We start from the raw sequence: 21,203 nt of genomic DNA on the forward strand, positions 1-21,203 counted from the left end.
TTCACAATGAGGCAATGAATACACCTTGAGCTAACCTTCAAACAACTATAAAGCTGATGTTCACAATGAGGCAATGAATACACCTTGAGCTAACCTTCAAACAACTATAAAGCTGATGTTCACAATGAGGCAATGAATAAACCTTGAGCTAGTTATGGATCAAGAGCTGAAGGAGAAGTCAGGGCCCTGAAGCACACCATTCAGAGACTGGCCCAAAACAGACAGCAGTGGTGATTCTTCATCGCTGCCCTACATGCCAGAGGGCACTGTGGGCCGTAAGCAGTGACGCTTGCATACGCACACACAAGCTTGCATATTCATCTACGGACCATATAGTGCCTGAACCCCCTTCGTATGTAAATGCACACAGAAGATCAAATACAAACATTAAAGATCCTGTAACCCATGTCAGCATTTGGCGGGTTATGGAAACAAGAACATACCCAGCATGCACACCCCTGAAAACAGCGTATGGCTGCCTACATGGCGGGGTAAATAACAAAAAAGGTTTTACATGTAAAATGTTACATGTCTGTCTGACTGTGTATGTGTGTGTGCCTGAAATGTAATTGAATGACACAGGAAACGAATGATGAGCGCCCAATGGCAGCTGTCAGTCGGCTCTACCCAGGTAGGCAGCCTGTTGTGCAAATGACCTTGTGTTTTTAAAGCGCTTAGAGCTTGGTCTCCGACCGAGAATAGGCACTATGCAAGCATCCATATCATCATACATATGCACACACAAACAAGTCAGAACAGATAAACACACACACACACACACACACACACACACACACTTCACAATATTTCACCCTCACAATATTTTACAAATGAGATCCCAGTGCCCAGGCAAAGGCAGGGAAGGGAGGGAAGACATAACCCACCATTGTCCACGGTATGTTGACGTTGAATCCCCGGCCCTCATTTTCCCCCACATACTCATGGCCAGCCTCAGGGAACCCTGGGAAGAAGCCTCGGTCAAACCGATGCAGGGAAATGTACAGGACACTGCAACATCAGAAGGCAAGTATAAAAACATGTACAATCATCATTATAACTGTGATTCTCTGTATATAAAAACATGTACAATCATCATTATAATTGTGATACTCTGTGTATAAAAACATGTACAATCATCATTATAATTGTGATTCTCTGTGTATAAAAACATGTACAATCACCATTATAATTGTGATACTCTGTGTATAAAAACATGCACAATCATCATTATAATTGTGATACTCTGTGTATAAAAACATGTACAATCATCATTATAAATGTGATACTCTGTGTATAAAAACATGTACAATCATCATTATAAATGTGATACTCTGTGTATAAAAACATGTACAATCATCATTATAAATGTGATACTCTGTGTATAAAAACATGTAATCATCATTATAATTGTGATTCTCTGTGTATAAAAACATGTAATCATCATTATAATTGTGATTCTCTGTGTATAAAAACATGTACAATCATCATTATAACTGTGATTCTCTGTGTATAAAAACATGTAAAATCATCATTATAATTGTGATACTGTGTATAAAAACATGTACAATCATCATTATAATTGTGATTCTCTGTGTATAAAAACATGTACAATCATCATTATAATTGTGATACTCTGTGTATAAAAACATGTACAATCATCATTATAAGTATGATACTCTGTGTATAAAAACATGTATAATCATCATTATAATTGTGATACTCTATGTACAAAAAATGTACAATCATCATTATAATCATGATACTCTGAGTATTAAAAATACAGAAGTATTCTGTGTATAAAAACATGTAACATCATCATAACTGTCATACTCTGTGTATAAAAACATGTACAATCATCATTTTAATTGTGATACTCTGTGTATAAAAACATGTGATAATAATTGTGATACTCTGTGTATTAAAAAAAAATATATATATGGAAGTACTCTGTGTATAAAAAAAAAAAAAAAGTACACTCATAAATGATCCACTGTGTAAAAAAAAATGTCCAGAAGCCAAGTTGTGATCATTAAATATAACTGTGATACTCTGTACATGAAAAAAATGTACAGGTCACTGCAAAATCAGAAGGCAAGTTATCATTATTTTTGTGATATTCAGTAAATAAAAAAACAGTATGATGTAAAGCTCACCGCAAAATCTGAAAGCAAAGCAGGATCATTATAAGCGTGATATTCTGTACATAAAAAACATACAGGACACCACAAAACCAAAAGGCAGCAACCATTGATTATAACTGCCCAACTCTGCACATCATCATCCTCAACACTGCAAAACATGCATATGTGCACAAGCATACAAGCACACGAGAACTTTGGCTCAATCCATAAACATCGCACAAATCACCATGTCGGAGATACTTCAATGAAAATACAAACATTTTACACACAGAGGTCTAAAACCTTTTATAACTCAATGGAAATATCAATGGAAAATTTCAAGGGAAATCTGTTCTTCTATACCTCTTATCTACATGTATTCTAGCTGAAGGGAAGCATCAAAGAGCTGTGGCTTCTGATGTCTGCTTTTGTTTGAGCATCAGTGACTGCATTTGGTAGTCTTTAATCAACTCATTCTGCCCCATAACTACTTATATATAGTGTCCGACTATGACCATCAGAACAGCAGAGGAGGCAACTGCTGTTCCGACTATTTGGGCTAGAATTTGTTTATAGTGGAGAGTGTCTTGCCCAAGTACATCCCCACTCTCTCGGCTAAGAGGGTTTTAGGACAGTCGGCGCTGGGATGGTTCCCAAAGGCCAACTAGCCCACAAGGCGGCAGCACTGAGAGCCAGTGCAATTTTGCCTCCTAGTTTGAGAATCATAGTCCTTCACAAAAGGCTAAGCTGTAAATGGTTTCCCATTGGCTGGAGAAACCACTGATAATACAGCTCTCACTTTGCTGTTGGCCCAAATGTAAACTTATGTCAATCTGTGCCATAACTACAAGCCTGCTACAACTCCCCTGGACCAACACTACTTGAGACCAATGCAGAAAAAACAGGGTGGTTCACTAAAACAGTAAAAATCGATGGAGAATTGTTGATTTAATCGGTCAAACAAGGCTTCATGTTCATGCTTCCAGAATCCGTAAACGGTTCAGTTTAGAATGCCAACTGTACCAAGCAACAATGAATGAAATTAGAATAGTGTGTTGGTACGAGAATACTCGTATCAGGTCCACAGCGGAAGTAATCATGGTAGGAGTTAACTCGTACCTGGATTAGAATGAGTTTAACGACTGGATTGCGTTCAGGCCCAATCCAAAAGTACATATAAGCCAGAAACATTTTCCTTACCTGGGGTCACTGTAAAACATGCGCTGGGTTGCATTTCCATGGTGAACATCCCAGTCCAGTATTAGTATCCTGGTGATAAGAAACACACATGCGTTGTCAATACCTCTGTTCAATGCATGTGGCGAGTGAAAAAAAAGCTGATTGATGAATCGCTCTGACACTGCTCAGTCTAGCCATTCTAAAAATGATTTCATACATCTACATTCTGACAACTACTTACTCAGTATGGCTGTGTAAAAGTGTTATGTATGTGTATCTCTTTGTGTACACGTGAAACACAGAGCAGACAGACAACACCAACTGGGGATGCCACAGGCTCTTACAGTATTCTGTATAAGTAGTGTCCACATTCTGGAAATTCTGTGCAATAAATTTCCTCTTTTCTCTCTCTCTCACTCTCTCTCTGGGTGACCGAATTCTGTTGAAACGTACGATGTTAGAAAATCAGACAATGGTTTTTTTCTTCTTTCTCTTGGTGTTTTCATATTTGCATGTACACACAACACTTCTGTATTTGCATATTATCTTAGTGTTAACAATATATGTATTAAATTGAGCTATAATATCTTGTTTGCTTTTGTTTAACCCCTTCGAATGGGTTGATGGCCTTATACTGAATAAATCATTTGTTCATTCTTTTGTTCTCTCTCTCTCTCTGTAACTTTCCCCCTTTTTTTTTCTCTGTTGTCATTGCCTTATTTTCTGCCTTGTATCTATTTCCTAGAGAGCCTTGATCATTCTTTGTCTTTTTCTGGACTTGAGATTTTGGCACTCTAATTGTGCTCTGTTCTTTTTTGCTCCAAAAACATGTCAGGTGCCTGCTGGCAATGTTTGGTTTTGTATTCCAGTTACTATCCATATTTGTGTCTATTATGTATCATTATGCTTATGTTGAGGTTGTTTTATAAACTCTGGCAAAAAATTGACGTGATGGTCAATATCAGAGGCATTGTCCTAGGTTTATGTGCATGAATGTGACTGTGCTTGTGTTTCATTTTGTTTTCAGATTTCTTGTTGTTTTCTCTTCAGATGTTTTTTATTTCTATTTTTTAGGTTCCATGAGTTAAGATAGATTTATAGCCTTGATATGATGATATGAGTACTCATTTAGCATCTATCCTTGGTTGGAGACCAAGCTCTAAAGCCCTTTGTGGTCAGCTGAGTTATGATAAACAAACATACAAAAAAAAAAATATACAAAATGACAAACGATGCGAGTGAAACAGAAAAGAAAGGCAGTATGGGTTTGTACACACACACATACACCCATATGACCATGCATACCTGCAGAACAATGAAATAAAAGAACAACAACAAAAACAAAAAACGTCTCAGCTCTGCACATGACAACTAGTGGTGACCAGTGAACAAGCAATGACGTCAACTGAAGAAAGATCCAGACAAGAATGACAGAAAGAGACAAGCAGTTCAAGTCAGCAATGACATCAGTTAACTCACTAGGGACGGCAAATTTCTCCCTTGCTTTTCCCCACAGACGGCCCATTTGTAAGGGTTTGGAAAAAACTTACAATTTTGCCATTATGTAGAAAACGATGCCAATTTTTCACCCTGAATTACCATACCCACACTGGTTTTCTGCACTTTATTCACTTTCTTCTTCATCATCATCCACCTCTTCAATGTCCAACCCTACAGTTTGTACCATTTCATGTACTTCGGCAACATTAAAATGTTGCCATCGCTGCCTTGTTCGCTCTGCAACATTTTGAGAAGAACCTGCTTCAGACGCCAATTTGCTAACAGGTTGGCACGCGAGCAGGCAACCAGTCAGTGACTTTGTCAGCGTGTGTGCAAGACAGGCCGCACATTACAGGCTGGCCAATCATACCATTTGGTTGTGGAGTGACCCAGAATAGCGCACTCTGCTTGGCTAATCACAAAATCACGTGTACAGAGCATGATGGATTTTTATTTTGGGGAAATGCTATTCCATTCCATCGTCCGAATCCTGATACATTTTATGTAGGAATGCTCATGCATTCCATCGTCCGGAGAGAGTTAAAGAAAAATCCAGACAAGACTGACAGAAAGAGACAAGAGGTTCATGTCAGCAATGACATCAGTTAAAGATCCAGACAAGACTGACAGAAAGAGACAAGCGGTTCATGTCAGCAATGACATCAGTCAGTTAAAGATCCAGACAAGACTGACAGAAAGAGACAAGCGGTTCATGTCAGCAATGACATCAGTCAGTTAAAGATCCAGACAAGACTGACAGAAAAGAGACAAGCAGTTCATGTCAGCAATGACATCAGTCAGTTAAAGATCCAGACAAGACTGACAGAAAGAGACAAGCGGTTCATGTCAGCAATGACATCAGTCAGTTAAAGATCCAGACAAGACTGACAGAAAGAGACAAGCGGTTCATGTCAGCAATGACATCAGTCAGTTAAAGATCCAGACAAGACTGACAGAAAGAGACAAGCGGTTCATGTCAGCAATGACATCAGTCAGTTAAAACACCAGACAAGACTGACAGAAAAAGGCTAAGCAGTTCAGTTTCAGTTTCAGTAGCTCAAGGAGGCGTCACTGCGTTCGGACAAATCCATATACGCTACACCACATCTGCCAAGCAGATGCCTGACCAGCAGCGTAACCCAACGCACTTAGTCAGGCCTTGAGGGGAAAAAAAAAAAAAAGGTGAATAAATGATAGATAAGCTTACACAAATAAATAAATACATAACAAATAATAACTATAATGTAAAAAAAAAAAAAAAAAAAAGCAAATAGATGTAAAACATGAAGACACACATTCACATATACACCCACACATGCATAACAGATATGCACCGAACAAGCAGTTCAAGTCTCACAAAAATGAAATTGTCTTCTTTTTCTCTTTCTTCTCCCTCAATTCTGTGAGCAGTCAATAGTGTGCCATGAATCAGGTCTCCCACTGAGGAAAATATATAAAAAAAATCCCTGAAATTCTAGAAGGGTCCGGGGGGATTGCTCCCGGTGAAAAATGTTGAAATTTACATTCAAACTGATGCAATCCTATGCAAATAGGAGCACATTTACAGCACTTTACTGCCAATATCATACATATGCAAATCACACAGAGCACCTCCAATTTCAACATCTACAGGGATTAAAAAGGCATTGACACAAACCAGCACTTCTTAGTTTTCACCTTCACAGCTTCAGTAGTGTCTCACAGTTACAATATTCCCAGCAATCACTCTTATGCAAGTACGTGATAAGAAACTGTTGGGAGATCTGGGGAAAATACAAGGTTTTCAGAGAAGAAGACCGCTTCAGTCAAGCATTTCGGCCCCTCACTCCTTACACTCTTATTCAGTTCAGTTGCTCTTGCAGTTACCACTTGCTAAAACTGTTTTTCATTGAACAAAAAAAAGTTGTTCCCGCTGAATCTCATTTTCACTTTTTGCTGAAGTCAGCCAGTTTGCTGACAAGTGGGAGGGAGCCCTGATGAATATAGCAGAGGAAAAAGGACCAGGCTGTTGTCACCTTTTGATTCCAAACTTGGTCTTGGCAAGGGCAGCAGCCAGGGCCACATTGTTGAAGAAACAGAAGCCCATGGCTTCATTGCACTCTGCATGGTGACCAGGTGGTCTGCACAGGACAAGGCAATATCAGGCATGCAGTGTGTGTGTGTGTGTGTGTGTGTGTGTGTGTGTGTGTGTGTGTGTGTGTGTGTATGTGGTGAGTGTACATGTGTGTGTGTGTGTGTGTGTGTATGTGTGTGTTTGTGTATGTGGTGACTGTACATGTGTGTGTGTGTGTGTGTGTGTGTGTGTGTGTGTGTATGTGGTGAGTGTACATGTGTGTGTGTGTATGTGTGTGTTTGTGTATGTGGTGAGTGTACATATGTGTGTGTGTGTGTGTGTGTGTGTGTGTGTGTGGTGAGTGTACATGTGTGTGCGTGTGTGCGTGCGTGCGTGTGTGTGTGTGTATGACAGTGCATGTGTGTGTGTGTGTGTGTGTGTGTGTGTGTGTGTGTGTGTGTGTGTGTGTGTGTATGACAGTGCATGTGTGTGTGTGTGTGTGTGTGGTGAGTGTACGTGTGTGTGTGTGTGTGTGTGTGTGTGTGTGTGTGTGAGTGTGTGTGAGTGTGTATGTGTGTGCATGTGTGTGTGGTGTATACATGTGTGTGTGTCTGTGTGTGCGTGTGTGTATGTGTGTGTAAAGAGAGCGATTATAGGTGCACACACACACACACATATCCATATGATTTTATGCCCACAAAGTATGTGTGTGTGAATATATGTGCACATATGTGCACTTATCCACTAGTATCCAGACACCTGTTCCATCACTGAACTGACAAGAGAATCCATACAATGTTCATTCTAAATAAGATCCCTTTAAAGCACTAATGATCACCTTTGATCTGACAGTATCGACCAATGACCATCACCATGCTTATCAAATGCAGGTATGAACATTCTCTTCCCAATTCTTAAATTCATGAAATGAACATTTTCATACATCTGACTGCCAAACACAACAATTTTTTTTCATTTCATGAAGAATCTGTTCCACACAATGATTAGAGCATTGGACTGTAAATCTGAGCATCCTCGACTTGATTCCAACACCAGTGCTTAGTAAATAAAGAGTGAGTTGGATGCCTCATTGTGTCTGAAAAGCACGAATAAAAAAAAGCTTAGGAAATAACATATCCTTAAAAACAAGTTACCTGATCACTGCAACTCCGTTCTGAGCCTGAAATATAACACAAATGAACAAAAAATTAATACATGCTTTAGGGTATTTATCCTATCTTAATGAAATTATCCAGCGACTGCTAATAGCCTAAACACTTCAAGGAGAACTGTTAATCCAGCTCTATCTGTATCTTGCAACCAAAAAATTACACAAGAATAGTGAAAGGAAATCCCATCCAAAATGAATAAAATGTCAAACACTTAAATAAGCTTTGAAACGCGCGCAAAAGCCCACATACACGCTTGCCTGCACACAAACACACAAACACATGCTCAACATTCCGAAAAGCAAAAGCCTATGCACACAAACACACAGTGTGTTTCAAACGGCAAAGACCTATGCACACACATACACACAAACTCACACAGTGTTCATAACACCAAAGGCCAACACACATGCATACACATAAGCCCCACACACACACACACACACAACACCCCCACCCCCCTCCTCACACACACAGTGTTGCAAACAGCAAAGGCCTACCTTTCCAGACAAAACAGCTTCGGTGACCTGAAGGAGACAGCCTGCAGACAGCCGAGCACTTTCATATGTGTCCTGTTACACAGACACTTTCCTTGTGAATATCACTGAACTGGTTCTCTCTATAATTATCACACATAACCAGGGCTTTCAGTTATACGATAAAGTATGACAAACGAACAAACAATGCTCACACACACATACACACATACGTAGTCACAAATACTCACATTCGAGTCAGCTTTATTGTCTCCCAACAGAAATTAACATGCGGTCTGGCTGCTCACAATGCAAACATAAAATATGAATTCAAGAGACATGTACAAGACTGCACTGGCTCTAAGTGCTGCAGCCTTGGGGACTAGCTGGCCTTTGGGAACCATCCCAACACCAACTGTCCTAAAACCTTGGCCAAAAGAGTGGGGATGTAACTTGGGCAAGACATTCTCTACTATAATCAAATTCTAGCCCAGTTAGTCTGGATAACAGTTGCCTCTTCTGGTGTCCTGATGGTCTTAAACATGACTGACTATCATACATACACACATATGTTCATCATTATTTACAAGATTTTCGAAAATCTAATTTGTACATGACAAGACTTTACATATTTAATAACAATTAACCCATTCAACCCTGGGGAGTTTACAGCTCCAGCAACCTTCCACGCCATACTGATGCACAAAAAAGAAAGAAAGAAAAAAAAAAAACAAGCAGAAAACAGACTGTTTTTCTTTCAAATCATGTGTGGACACACATGGAAATACCGTAAAAGTTAGCTCCCTTCCGTTACAGTTTATGCACATGTAGAAACATGAAAACCCTTTTAATGAGACAAATTCTGACGCCAAACCCTGGCAATGCTTGGGCGCAGGGCTCAATGAGTTAACACTTTAAAAAAAAAAAAGGCAGGGAAAAAGCTAAAGTAAGGAAAAAGGAACAATGTAATACTAAGAGACAGACAGTGGTGGGGTTGCCAGGGTAAAAGCGGTGGAACAGAAAAGCAGTGCAACTTCCATAACTCCTCCCATGATTACACACACACGGTCAAGACTGTTGAACACAAGTCAACAATCAACAGCCTGAAATTACAAGAGATTCATCAGCAGTGAGGAAGGAAAACTTGAATAACAGCACCATTCATGATGGCTGCAACAGCCAAGTAGAAAAAAAAAGTGTTCACTTTCTATGAGGGTTCTACATTCAAAACCCTGTTGCAGTGCATGTTTGGTTAATCAAGGGTGGAGATTTTTCCAATCTCCTCCATAAACAGATGCGCACACCTGCTAGTGCCTGAACCCCCTTCACACGTAGAAGCAGGCAGAAGATAAAATGAGCAAGTTAAAGATCCTGCAATCTATGTCATTGTTTGGAGGGTTATGGAAACAAGAATATACCCACATACACATTCCTGAAAAAGGAGTATGGCAGGGTAAAATGGTCATGCACCTAAAAGCCCACTCATATATATGAATGAACATGGAAGTTGCAGACTACAAATGCAGAAGGCACATACGTACCTGACAGAGGTAAATGGATTTGAACTCCAAGGCATACATTCTAGGGCGCAGCTCCTCATCGGAAAGGGTGGTTGTCTCCTTCAGTTTTGCCAGATACTCTGCTCTGTGACGAGAGGGAACATTGAAATATGTCTTTTCTATCAGAACATTATCCTAGCACAGATACCCTTTCCAGTGAAAAGAAAGGCATCAGTGGAGCTTATTAAAAAAAATATAAAAATATAAAAAAAATCTGAACATGCCAACAGCTTCCTTGCAAATATTTTCTGTTGTTGCTACACAATACACACATACATTACTTTTTTAAGCCTATAAGCATGGATATGAAAACACCATAAGTGAATGAATATAATTCATTTACTTTAAATTGTAAACATATAAACACATGCATGATGAGATGAGACAGAGGAATAGAGAGAGAGAGTGACAGAGACAGAATGAAGAGGAAGAAGGAGAAAGAACGAACAAGTGAAAACAGTGACAAGAATGGATTAAATTACCCATGCACGGTCAGAATTTCCTCTTCTGTAGCAGAGCGAGACTGGAAATGATAAAAATACAGCATGAAACAGATAATACCAACAAATAATCCAGCCATGGTATGAAACAAAAATAATCTTAAGCACTTTTCTGCGTCACATAAAATTTCTTCACCTGACGGGTGCAATAATCAACCGGTCAAAACATTGGACTTTCAATCTGAGGGTCCCAGATTTCAATCTCAATAACAACGCCTGGTAGGTAAAGGGTGGAGATTTTTCCGATCTCCCAGGTCAATATATGTGCAGACCTGCTAGTGCCTGAACCCCCTTCATGTCTATACCCACATGCAAAAGATCAAATACACACGTTAAAGATCCTGTTATGCATGTCTGTATCCGATGGGTTATGGAAACAAGAACAAACCCAGCATGCAAACCCCAAAAAATGGAGTATGGCTGCCTGCAAGGCGGGGTAAATAAGTAAAACAGTCAAACACATGAAATGTTACATGTCTGAATGAGTGTGCATGTGTGTGTGACTTAAACCTGATTAAAATGACACAGGAAATGAATGATGAACGCCAAATGGCAGCTGTCAGTAGGCCCTACAAAGGCAGACAGTCTGTTGTGCAAATGACTCTGTGTCTGTAAAGCGCTAAAAGCTGGGTCTCCGACAGAGGATAGGCACTATATAAGTATCTGTATCATCATCCTCAACATAATATTCACAAACAGACAAAGATTTCATTTCTACGCAAAGAAATACTTTTTTGGTTACATGTCCCCACACTCCCACAAATAAAAAATCAAAATGACAGCATTCAACTAAGAACCATGCATACACTGAAAGGAGAAAAAAAAAAAAAGATGAGGGGAGGAGTATTAATTGATACCAGCGAAACTGACAGAAGCCTGAACTCATCATGAGGTAAAAAACATCGAACTGGAAACAATAAGCAAGTGCAGTCTTTTCTGTTCATTTAATCAAGACAAGGGCAAACAGCTTTCAAACAATGCTGTTTAGCGCCGCCACCACCCCACCTCCCTCCATCAGCTAGCACACAAGTAATTTTTTTTTTTTTTTTAATGAAAGGAGGAAGGTGGCTGAATGCTTAGGATGCTTATCCGCCAATACAGTGTCCACGAGGGTCTGGGTTCGAATCACAGTCTCACCTTTTCTCCAAAGTTTAACTTGAAAATCAAACAAAGCATCTAGTTATTCGGATGAGACGATAAATCGAGGGCCAATGCACTTGGTGCACTGAAAAAGAAACATGGCAACGTGAGCGTTATGCTCTGGCAAAATTCTGAAAAAGAAATTCCTTTTCTGACAGCTACACAAATGTCTACAACAGCACTCAAGGCCTGACAAAGCAGGTGTGGTGTAGCGTAAACGGATTTGTCCACACGCAGTGACGCCTCCTTGAGAAACTGAAACAATAAATAAATAAATGAATGAAAAGAACACTGTTCTCCACAATCTTTGAAATGAGCAACACTCACCTCCAGCTTCAAGGCCTTACTAAGCGCGTTGGGTTACGCTGCTGGTCAGGCATCTGCTTGGCAGATGTGGTGTAGCGTATATGGATTTGTCCAAAAGCAGTGACACCTCCTTCAGCTACTGAAACTGAAACTGAAACTCACCTCCAGCTGCAGACAGCGATTCAGCAGTCCCCACTCACGATGCTTCTCAAAAATGCGGGAGATGCGGTTTGGTCTTTCTGGATGTGTACTGTATAATAGGATTCATAACGCTGAAGTAAAATAAGTGGAAAATATCACTTACAAACATGCAAACACTGCAACTACCAAAAATTTGATATCACCAAACAAAATCTCACTGTTGCACAGCCTAGCAGGATTCCCAGGAATGTACAGCAAAATTATCTTGTCAGACTGGTCTAGTACCGTGTGATGTTGAGCCTCTTCCAGTATGGTGACAGCTGGGTTTGCTTTGTCTCAAGACACATACATTAGTCTCTACCACTAGAATCTGGCTACTCAGCATGTTGTCCATCATATGCAGTGTCGGGTGCAGCTTTTCTAAGACATCTCCATCATATGCAGTGTCGGGTGCAGCTTTTCTAAGACATCTCCATCATATGCAGTGTCGGGTGCAGCTTTTCTAAGACATCTCCATCACACAAGGGTGGGAGCGACGGATTTTTGTCAGACTGAAAAGTTTGCTGCCAGAGTCACGCTTAACTGAAGCATGTGTCTGAAAACTGAAACAAAGTAAAATAAAAGGGAAACATTTTTTTTAAAGAAAAAATCAAATATTGCCTAACTGCAGTGTGGCTATTCATACAACACAGAAATACTCCCACCCATAATAACAGCTGACAGAAAATGTCATCCACACTGATGCAAGGTCTCTTAAAAGTGCGCATCACATGACAAAGTTCTAGGCATTGCTGTTATAACTGTATGATTCACTCACCTGTCAAATGGATTCTTGTGTTTCCTCATGGTAGCATCAAACACAAAGCATGTCCTGCAAATACACACTCCACAAGATTACCTTTCTGGAACTTGAACACTTCTAGAGAAAGAGGGACAGGGAGAGAGTGGCTGTGGGTTCAAATGTGCGTATATGAGTGTATTCTGTTCAATATATGCATGTATGTGTGTGTGTGTGTGTTTATGCTTGTACACGTCATTCCATTTAGCTTTTTAAATTGTGTGTAAAGACAGATATTCATAGATATACATGGTTTTATAAGTAACTATATTTACAAATAGTTGTATGTATGCATGCACTTAAGGCCTGACAAGCTCAATGGTTATACTGCTGTCAAGCACCTGCCAAGCAGATGTGGTGTAGCGTAAATGGATTCATCTTAACACAGCGACGTCTCCTTCAAAAGCTGAAACTGAAAACTGTAAATGGCACTAAACAAGCAAAATGAGGACATCAAATAGCTTCATGACATGCTCACAATCAACATTCTACAGTTCAGTCCAATTCAGTCAAGTTGTTCAAGGAGGGGGCATCACTATGTTTGGACAGATTCATATACGCTACACCACATCTGCTAAGCAGATGCCTGACCAGCATTGTAACCCAACATACAGTCAGGCCTTGAGGGAAAATGAAATGAAATTGAAAAAAAAAAAAAATGTTACAAATATATTACAGATATCAAAATAATAACAAACTACAGACTGAATGGACTGTCTTCTAACAACAGGCAGACGATAAGCCTAACACTGACAGTTTCATGCAAACAGCCCACAATGGGACAGTAGGAGAGTGAGCCTGGGTGTGGCTGTAAATGGAGGGATTTGGGATGAGCAGTGTGAGAGTTACACCACTGATACAGCACACAAAATAAGAGAGACAAGCATGCACACGCACATACATGCACACATGTACACAGACACAGAGATGCCAACCCTTGTCAAGTGTTCGTAGGAATAATCAGGAAATTTGGTAGGAACGTTTCGGTAGGAACACTTGGACTCTGAGCCACATCAGCAAAAGTTTTAAGCTGATTGGTCCACTCAATGCTGTTTCAGTGTAGACACGCATGCCATTAGCTGAGCATCATTACGTGAGTAGCTCAAGGAGGTGTCACTCCGTTTGGACAAATCCATATACGCTACACCACATCTGCCAAGCAGATGCCTGACCAGCAGCGTAACCCAACGCGCTTAGTCAGGCCATGAGACCAAGGTTAGTAGTGACTGCCCTGGCCTTCTGATCAACAGGTCTAGAGTGTCTGTGTAATTTTACCACTGGAAAGCATGTGACCATGCTATGTAGTCGAAAATGAAGTCATCAGAACAATTCTGACGTTGGCGTAACAAAATACAGAGAAATCGCAACAGCTGGCATCTCTGCAGACACACACAAACACACACACACACACAAAAGAGCATTAACCTGCGCGGGGCCTTGTCCAGTGAGGTGTGTGCAATCAGCTGATTGATCTGTTCCCTGTACATGTCCCTGGTCTCCTGGCTCTGAACAGGGTAACAGTCTGTGATTTCAAACTCTGACGGACGGTTGTCTTTCGTCGAAAAGTCCACATGCTCTCTGTTGGGAAAGAAAAAGGAAACTGTGCAAGGAAATAAACAAATATGAAAAATAAAGACAAATGAATAATAATCTAATTGAAAACACATATACACAAAATTACAATGAAATAAACACTAACATGAATGCATTCAAGCATGCATGCACAAATTAAATACTTTCTGTAGAGAAAAAGAAAGGGGAAAATATACATGAATAAGAATAGTCCAGTAAAGCACACACAAACACACACACACACACACGCACACACACACACACACAAACACACACACATACACACACACACACACACAAACACACACACACATACACACAAGCGCAACACAATTTCTAGTGATAATGTTAAAGACATGAACATTCTCTAAGTTAAAGAAATTTGCATTATCTAACCAGCTGATGTTCCATTGCACCACTACAGATCCATATGTCAAAACCTGCATGCTCAACAACTGCAAAGTCATGGTTGAACACTGAGCTGAACAATTTCATTGGTCGATTGATACAAGCATCATGGCTTCAGCTCCTGTGCATTAGTCTAGTGAGTCAGTTCCTGTGAATTAGTCTCGCGAGTCAGTTCCTGTGCATTAGTCTCGCGAGTCAGTTCCTGTGCATTAGTCTAGCGAGTCAGTTCCTGTGCATTAGTCTAGCGAGTCAGTTCCTGTGCGTCAGTTCCTGTGCATTAGTCTAGCGAGTGAGCTCCTGTGCATTAGTCTAGCGAGTCAGCTCCTGTGCATTAGTCTAGCGAGTGAGCTCCTGTGCATTAGTCTAGCGAGTCAGCTCCTGTGCATTAGTCTAGCGAGTCAGTTCCTGTGAATTAGTCTCGCAAGTCTGTTTAACACTTGCTTTCAGGTCGACAATAACTACTAGTATCTTCTTGGTCGCCACTTCACGGTGTCAGTCCAGCCTGCCTGATGAATGGTGTCATCATCTCTAAGTCCAGTCTAAAGCCATGGAGCTTGGTGAGCGGTACGGCTGGTGTCAGCCAAACAACTGCCAGTTACAGGTAAAAAAATTAATTAATTTTTAAAAAAAAATCAAACAAACCAAGTAACTTCCCTGACATGAACAAGAACATACAATAACAACCAGAAACAAAACACACAATGTCAAACCACCAGGTGTACATGGCTTCAGATACATTTCAGACGGGTGCGGTAGCCAAGTGGTTAAAACGTTGGACTTTCAATCTAAGGGTCATGGGTACAAATCTCGTTAACAGTGCCTGGCGGGTAAAGGGTGGAGATTTTTTTCCAATCTCCCAGGTCAACGTATGTGCAGACCTGTTTGTGCCTGAATCCCCTTCATGTGTGTATGCAAGCAGAAGATCAAATACGCATGTTAAAGAGCCTGTAATCCATTTCAGCGTTTGGTGGGTTATGGAAACAAGAACATACCCAGCATGCACACCCCTGAAAATGGAGTATGGCTGCCTACATGGCGAGGTAAAAATGGTTATACAGTTAAAAGCCCACTCGTGTACATATGAGTGAACAAGTTGCAGCCCATGAACAAAGAAGAAGAAAGACAAAGAGATACATTTCAGGCAGTCAGCAGTCACGCCACTCACCTGGGAGGCAGGGTGTTGACGTCTTCAAAAGGACACAGGTCATCGCCTTCCAGAGATTCAAACGTGTCAAAGCATCGCCAGTGAGGCCGTAGAACTTTGATGATGTTGAGAATGCTGCTGATGATGCTGTAGATAAAAACATTCCAAGGGTCAGTAATGTTAAACTTTTCTCCTTTTTTTGTTCACAGTGTCTGGTTTTGGTGTTGGTGGTGTGTGTGGAGGGAGGAGGAGAGGGTGTAGCATGTGTGGTGTGTGTGGTGGAGATGGGGTGTGGGGAATGGTGTGGTGGTGTGGTGTATGTGTGTGTGTGTGTGTGTGTGTGTGTGTGTTTGTGTGTTTGTGTGTGTGTTTGTGTGTGTGTATGCTGTAGTGGTATAGGATGGGGTGTGGGGAATGGTGTGGTGGTATGGTGTGTGTGTGTGTGTGTGTGTGTGTGTGTGTGTGTGTGTGTTTTGTGTGTGTGTGTGTGTGTGTGTGTGTTTTGTGTGTGTGTGTGTGTGTGTGTGTGTTTTGTGTGTGTGTTTGTGTGTGTATGCTGTAGTGGTGTAGGATGGGGAGTGGGGAGGGGTGTGGTGGTATGGTGTGTGTGTGTGTGTGTGTGTGTGTGTGTGTGTGTGTGTGTGTGTGTGTTGTGTGTGTGTTTGTGTGTGTGTGCTGTAGCGGTGTAGGATGGGGAGTGGGGAGTGGTGTGGTGGTATGGTGTGTGTGTGTGTGTGTGTGTGTGTGAACTTAGAACTCAGAAGAATGGGGGGAGAGTTATGGGGGCTGCGGAATGTGGGGAGTGGTGTGATGGCATTGGGTGTGTGTGTGCGCGCACACATGTGCATGCATACACATGTGCATGCATGTGACAAGCACACACGCATGTGTTATGCATGTTTCCAGTCAAAGTATAAAGCCCTGCAAACTAACGCAGGAACAATGTACCATTAGACTCGAACGCTTCCATCATGTGTGTGGTGTGGGGCGTAGGGTGAGGTGTGGGGCGTGCAGAATGGTGTGATGGTGTGGTTTGTCTTTATGTGTGTGTGTGTGTGTGTGTGTGTGTGTGTATGCTGTAGTGGTGTAGGATGGGGCGTGGGGTGTGGGGAGTGGTGTGGTGGTATGGTGTGTGCGTGAATCAGAATCAGAATCAGAATCAAAATCAATTTTAATGTCAGTTAAACCTGAACAAGGTTTAAATGACACGCATGCTAAATTACATGAAACCACGCACAAAGAAGCAAAACAAAATAGTTAATATTGAACAAGAGACTGTGTGTGTGTGTGAAGAACTCAGAACTCAGAAGAATGTGTGTGTGGGGAGGACGTGGTGGGGGTGGGGGGGGGGGGGTGAGGAGGGGTGGCGCGGGTGTGTGTATGTGTGTGTGTGTGATGTAGTGAAGTAGCATGCATGTGTGGTGTGGTGTGGCAGCATCGTGTGTGCATATGTGGAGAGATGGTGTAGGGGAGGGAGTGGAATGTGGGGAGTGGTGTGGGGGTATGTTGCGTGTATGTGTGTGTGTGTGTGTGTGTGTGTGTGTGCATGCATGCACACACGTGGCATTGTGCACACACGCTTGCGTTGCACATGTTTCCAATCAAAGCACAAAACCTTGCAAACTAACGCAGGAAGAATATACCATTAGACTCGAACGCTTCCGTCACACCCTTCCTCAAACCACAGTGAACACAACACAGCTAGTTTCTCACACCTGTCAGAGGGCTGTGCCATGGGAGGCAGGAGGGGACAAGGGTCTCCCAGCAGACCGCGCAGTGTCATCGCACACCCCTCCGTCAGAGACTGCAGGCAATAGCCCCCCTGTTGGGAGAAACCCACCAGGCCATTATCATACCACGTTAATTCAACCCTAGATAACTAATCTATCATGTCTCAAATACATAGATTTTTTGGGTCTAATTTAGATGCCCTATAATCATGATGTCCCAGATATGCTGTTTTGTGTGACTGATAGCCAATTCATGATGTCTCAGATATGCTGCTTTGTGTGACTGATAACCAATTCATGATGTCTCGGATATACTGTTTTGTGTGACTGATAACCAATTCATGATGTCACAGATATGCTGTTTTGTGTGACTGACAAGCTAATTCATGATGTCCCAGATATGCTGTTTTGTGTGACTGGTAACCTAATTCATGATGTCTCAGATATGCTGTTTTGTGTGACTGGTAGCTAATTCATGATGTCCCAGATATGCTGTTTTGTGTGACTGGATAGCTAATTCATGATGTCTCGGATATACTGTTTTGTGTGACTGATAACCAATTCATGATGTCACAGATATGCTGTTTTGTGTGACTGGTAACCAATTCATGATGTCTCAGATATGCTGTTTTGTGTGACTGGTAACCAATTCATGATGTCTCAGATATGCTGTTTTGTGTGACTGGTAACCAATTCATGATGTCTCAGATATGCTGTTTTGTGTGACTGGTAACCAATTCATGATGTCTCGGATATACTGTTTTGTGTGACTGATAACCAATTCATGATGTCTCAGATATGCTGTTTTGTGTGACTGATAACCAGTTCACGATGTCTCAGATACACTGTTTTGTTGACTGATAACCAATTCACAATGTCTCAGATATGCTGTTTTGTGTGACTGGTAACCAATTCATGATGTCTCGGATATACTGTTTTGTGTGACTGATAACCAATTCATGATGTCTCAGATATGCTGTTTTGTGTGACTGGTAACCAATTCATGATGTCTCAGGTAAACTGGCTTGCCTGACTCAAAGAAACAATTCATGATGAATTAATACAAACGAAAAAAAGAGACTTGTATGACCACACATGAAACTTCTCTCCAGACTGTATGATACATATGATATGTAACAAATCACCATCTATCCTAACACAAAAATAATACTTCAGGACAAACACAACAGAAGTGCAATATAAGTACTTTTATTTCATATATATCTAAAATTTTGTTTTAATCCTTTCAAATCACAACATGACATGTAAATGGTTTGAAAGACAGAGCCTTTTCACAAACATTTACTGTTTCAATCCATTAATTCTAACTGAACAATTATCTGTACCTTTCAACCAGTAACTTTGAAACATAATTTTCATGTTTAGATGTTCAGTCTCAAATTTCCAGCCATGTTATGGTCCCATACTGGTTGGCTGGGCTATAAGCAACAATGATAAATACTTTTTAATCCCTATCTTTTTTTCTACCTCTATTTTTTTTTATCCACACTGTCAATTCCAATCTCTATCTTGTGTATGTGTGTGTGCCTGAAAGGAAATTTTCTATCTAAAATTACGTTTAAATAACATACTTACCGTGACCCAACTCGTGCAGACTCCGGCAGGGGTCTGACATTCCTGTCCTGTGCAAACTACTATCTGCCTATGCGGAGCAGACGAAACTACGGCCGATAACCTCCCGGAAGTAGGTAACCTCCCCTTTGTCCCGCTGGTTATCACCCTCTTTTTCCGGCAGCCATCATGACTCCTGTACCTGTGCTCTTCATACGGCTAAGTTTTTTCGTATTTTCTGTCTGTCTGTCGATTCTCTGGCGTTCTTGTTTGTGGCTGATTGAATGACACAGGAAACGAATGATAAGCACCCAATGGCAGCTGTCAGTCGGCTGTACCCAGGTAGGCAGCCTGTTGCGCAAATGACCCCATGTTTCTAAAGCGTTTAGAGCATGTTCTCTGACCGAGGATAGGCACTATATCCGTATCATTCATTCATTCATATCTTCAAAAACAAAACGAGAAGAATCAAGGAAAGAAAAGCGATTTTCTGAATGGTACCTCCAACAGTGTACAGAGCCGTCCTTCACACAGGGCTGACAGCATGTGGATGAAGTGAGCGTAGGCAGCTGGACTGACCATCATCTCTCCCTTCAAACAGAACAATCATGTTTTATTTTGTACTGTTATGCACACACATGTACATGTATCACATATGAAGAGCATTATTATGCAGGCACATAAAAAAACTGTATCATGTACAAGAGTACTATAATGCACTTACAAGAGTACTATCATGCATTAATACTGAATTGTATCATATACAGGAGTATGTACGCATTTATAAATGTGTCACACACAGGAGCATTATAATGCACACACATAAAAAACTGTATCATATATGATATACAAGAGCACTATTATGACACAATTATAGAAATGTATCAAGTACAGGATTATTATAATGTACACATATATATAAATGTGTCACACAGATATACACATAAATATATCATATAAATGTATCACACACAGGAGAATCATCATGCTCACACATAAAATGTATCAGATAAAGTATATACATCTCTCCATACACAGATAGACTGACAGATAGATGGATAGAAGGATATAGTACCACTACAATGCATAAAATGTAAAAGTGTGTCGGATACCGGAATCGAAGAATACCACATATGTCAAAAGATGTATGAATTCATCTTCCTACCTCAGGGCATCCAATAGCTGCATCATAGCCTGAAGAGATGATCACGACTTGAGGAGAAAACTGAAAAAAATATTAATCATATTCATACATCAATCCACTTCATGAAGAAAGAGAACCAAAAACAGTGTAAAACCACTTAATCACACCTGTTTTCCATTCAAACAGCTGTTACATCTTAACAAACAAGCATAAAATTTTAATCTATACTGGATCTTTTCAGATTTCATTCATCTTTGCTTTAAATCACTTCAGGGACATCTATGTGATAATTAAATATAGGACTAAGTGCAATGTTGTTTGTTTTTTGTATCTGAAGGCACCTCCAGAAAAAAGAAACCATTTTAAAGTAATATTATCATAAAAAATGAAGTGATTGAACAAGTACAGTCATACAAATATCTTGGTGTGATAATGGACAATAAACTTTCTTGGAATGAAAATACCACTGCACTTATTAAAACTTATTAAACAGAGTAACAGCCACATGTACTGTCTTAGGAAAATGAAGTCTTTTAATGTGTGCGAGCAGATGTTCTAAATGCTTTACACATCTGTTGTCTGCAGCGTTTTAACAAATGGCGCCATGTGCTTGGGAGGAAACTTTACCAAATATGACAAAGACAGACCGGAA

At 40.6% G+C, this 21,203-nt stretch overlaps 1 protein-coding gene across 1 annotated transcript in view; it reads right to left on the reverse strand.

Annotated features, from left to right (window-relative positions):
* LOC143284521 (protein deacetylase HDAC6-like) overlaps positions 1–21,203 on the reverse strand; it is a 44,329-nt gene that overhangs the window by 13,378 nt on the left and 9,748 nt on the right. Inside the window, exons 11-24 of the mRNA XM_076591231.1 lie at positions 20,573–20,632; positions 19,909–19,998; positions 17,821–17,927; positions 16,127–16,252; positions 14,407–14,559; positions 12,961–13,014; positions 12,165–12,252; positions 10,539–10,579; positions 10,039–10,141; positions 8,522–8,593; positions 8,007–8,032; positions 6,815–6,919; positions 3,321–3,389; positions 885–1,008 (exon numbers count right to left, since the gene is read on the reverse strand). Of these exons, the coding sequence (XP_076447346.1) occupies positions 885–1,008; positions 3,321–3,389; positions 6,815–6,919; positions 8,007–8,032; positions 8,522–8,593; positions 10,039–10,141; positions 10,539–10,579; positions 12,165–12,252; positions 12,961–13,014; positions 14,407–14,559; positions 16,127–16,252; positions 17,821–17,927; positions 19,909–19,998; positions 20,573–20,632 (1,218 nt within the window). The remainder of the gene's footprint in view (positions 1–884; positions 1,009–3,320; positions 3,390–6,814; positions 6,920–8,006; positions 8,033–8,521; positions 8,594–10,038; positions 10,142–10,538; positions 10,580–12,164; positions 12,253–12,960; positions 13,015–14,406; positions 14,560–16,126; positions 16,253–17,820; positions 17,928–19,908; positions 19,999–20,572; positions 20,633–21,203) is intronic.

This window comes from Babylonia areolata, chromosome 8 (assembly GCF_041734735.1).
Source record: "Babylonia areolata isolate BAREFJ2019XMU chromosome 8, ASM4173473v1, whole genome shotgun sequence".
NCBI lineage: Eukaryota > Metazoa > Mollusca > Gastropoda > Neogastropoda > Buccinidae > Babylonia > Babylonia areolata.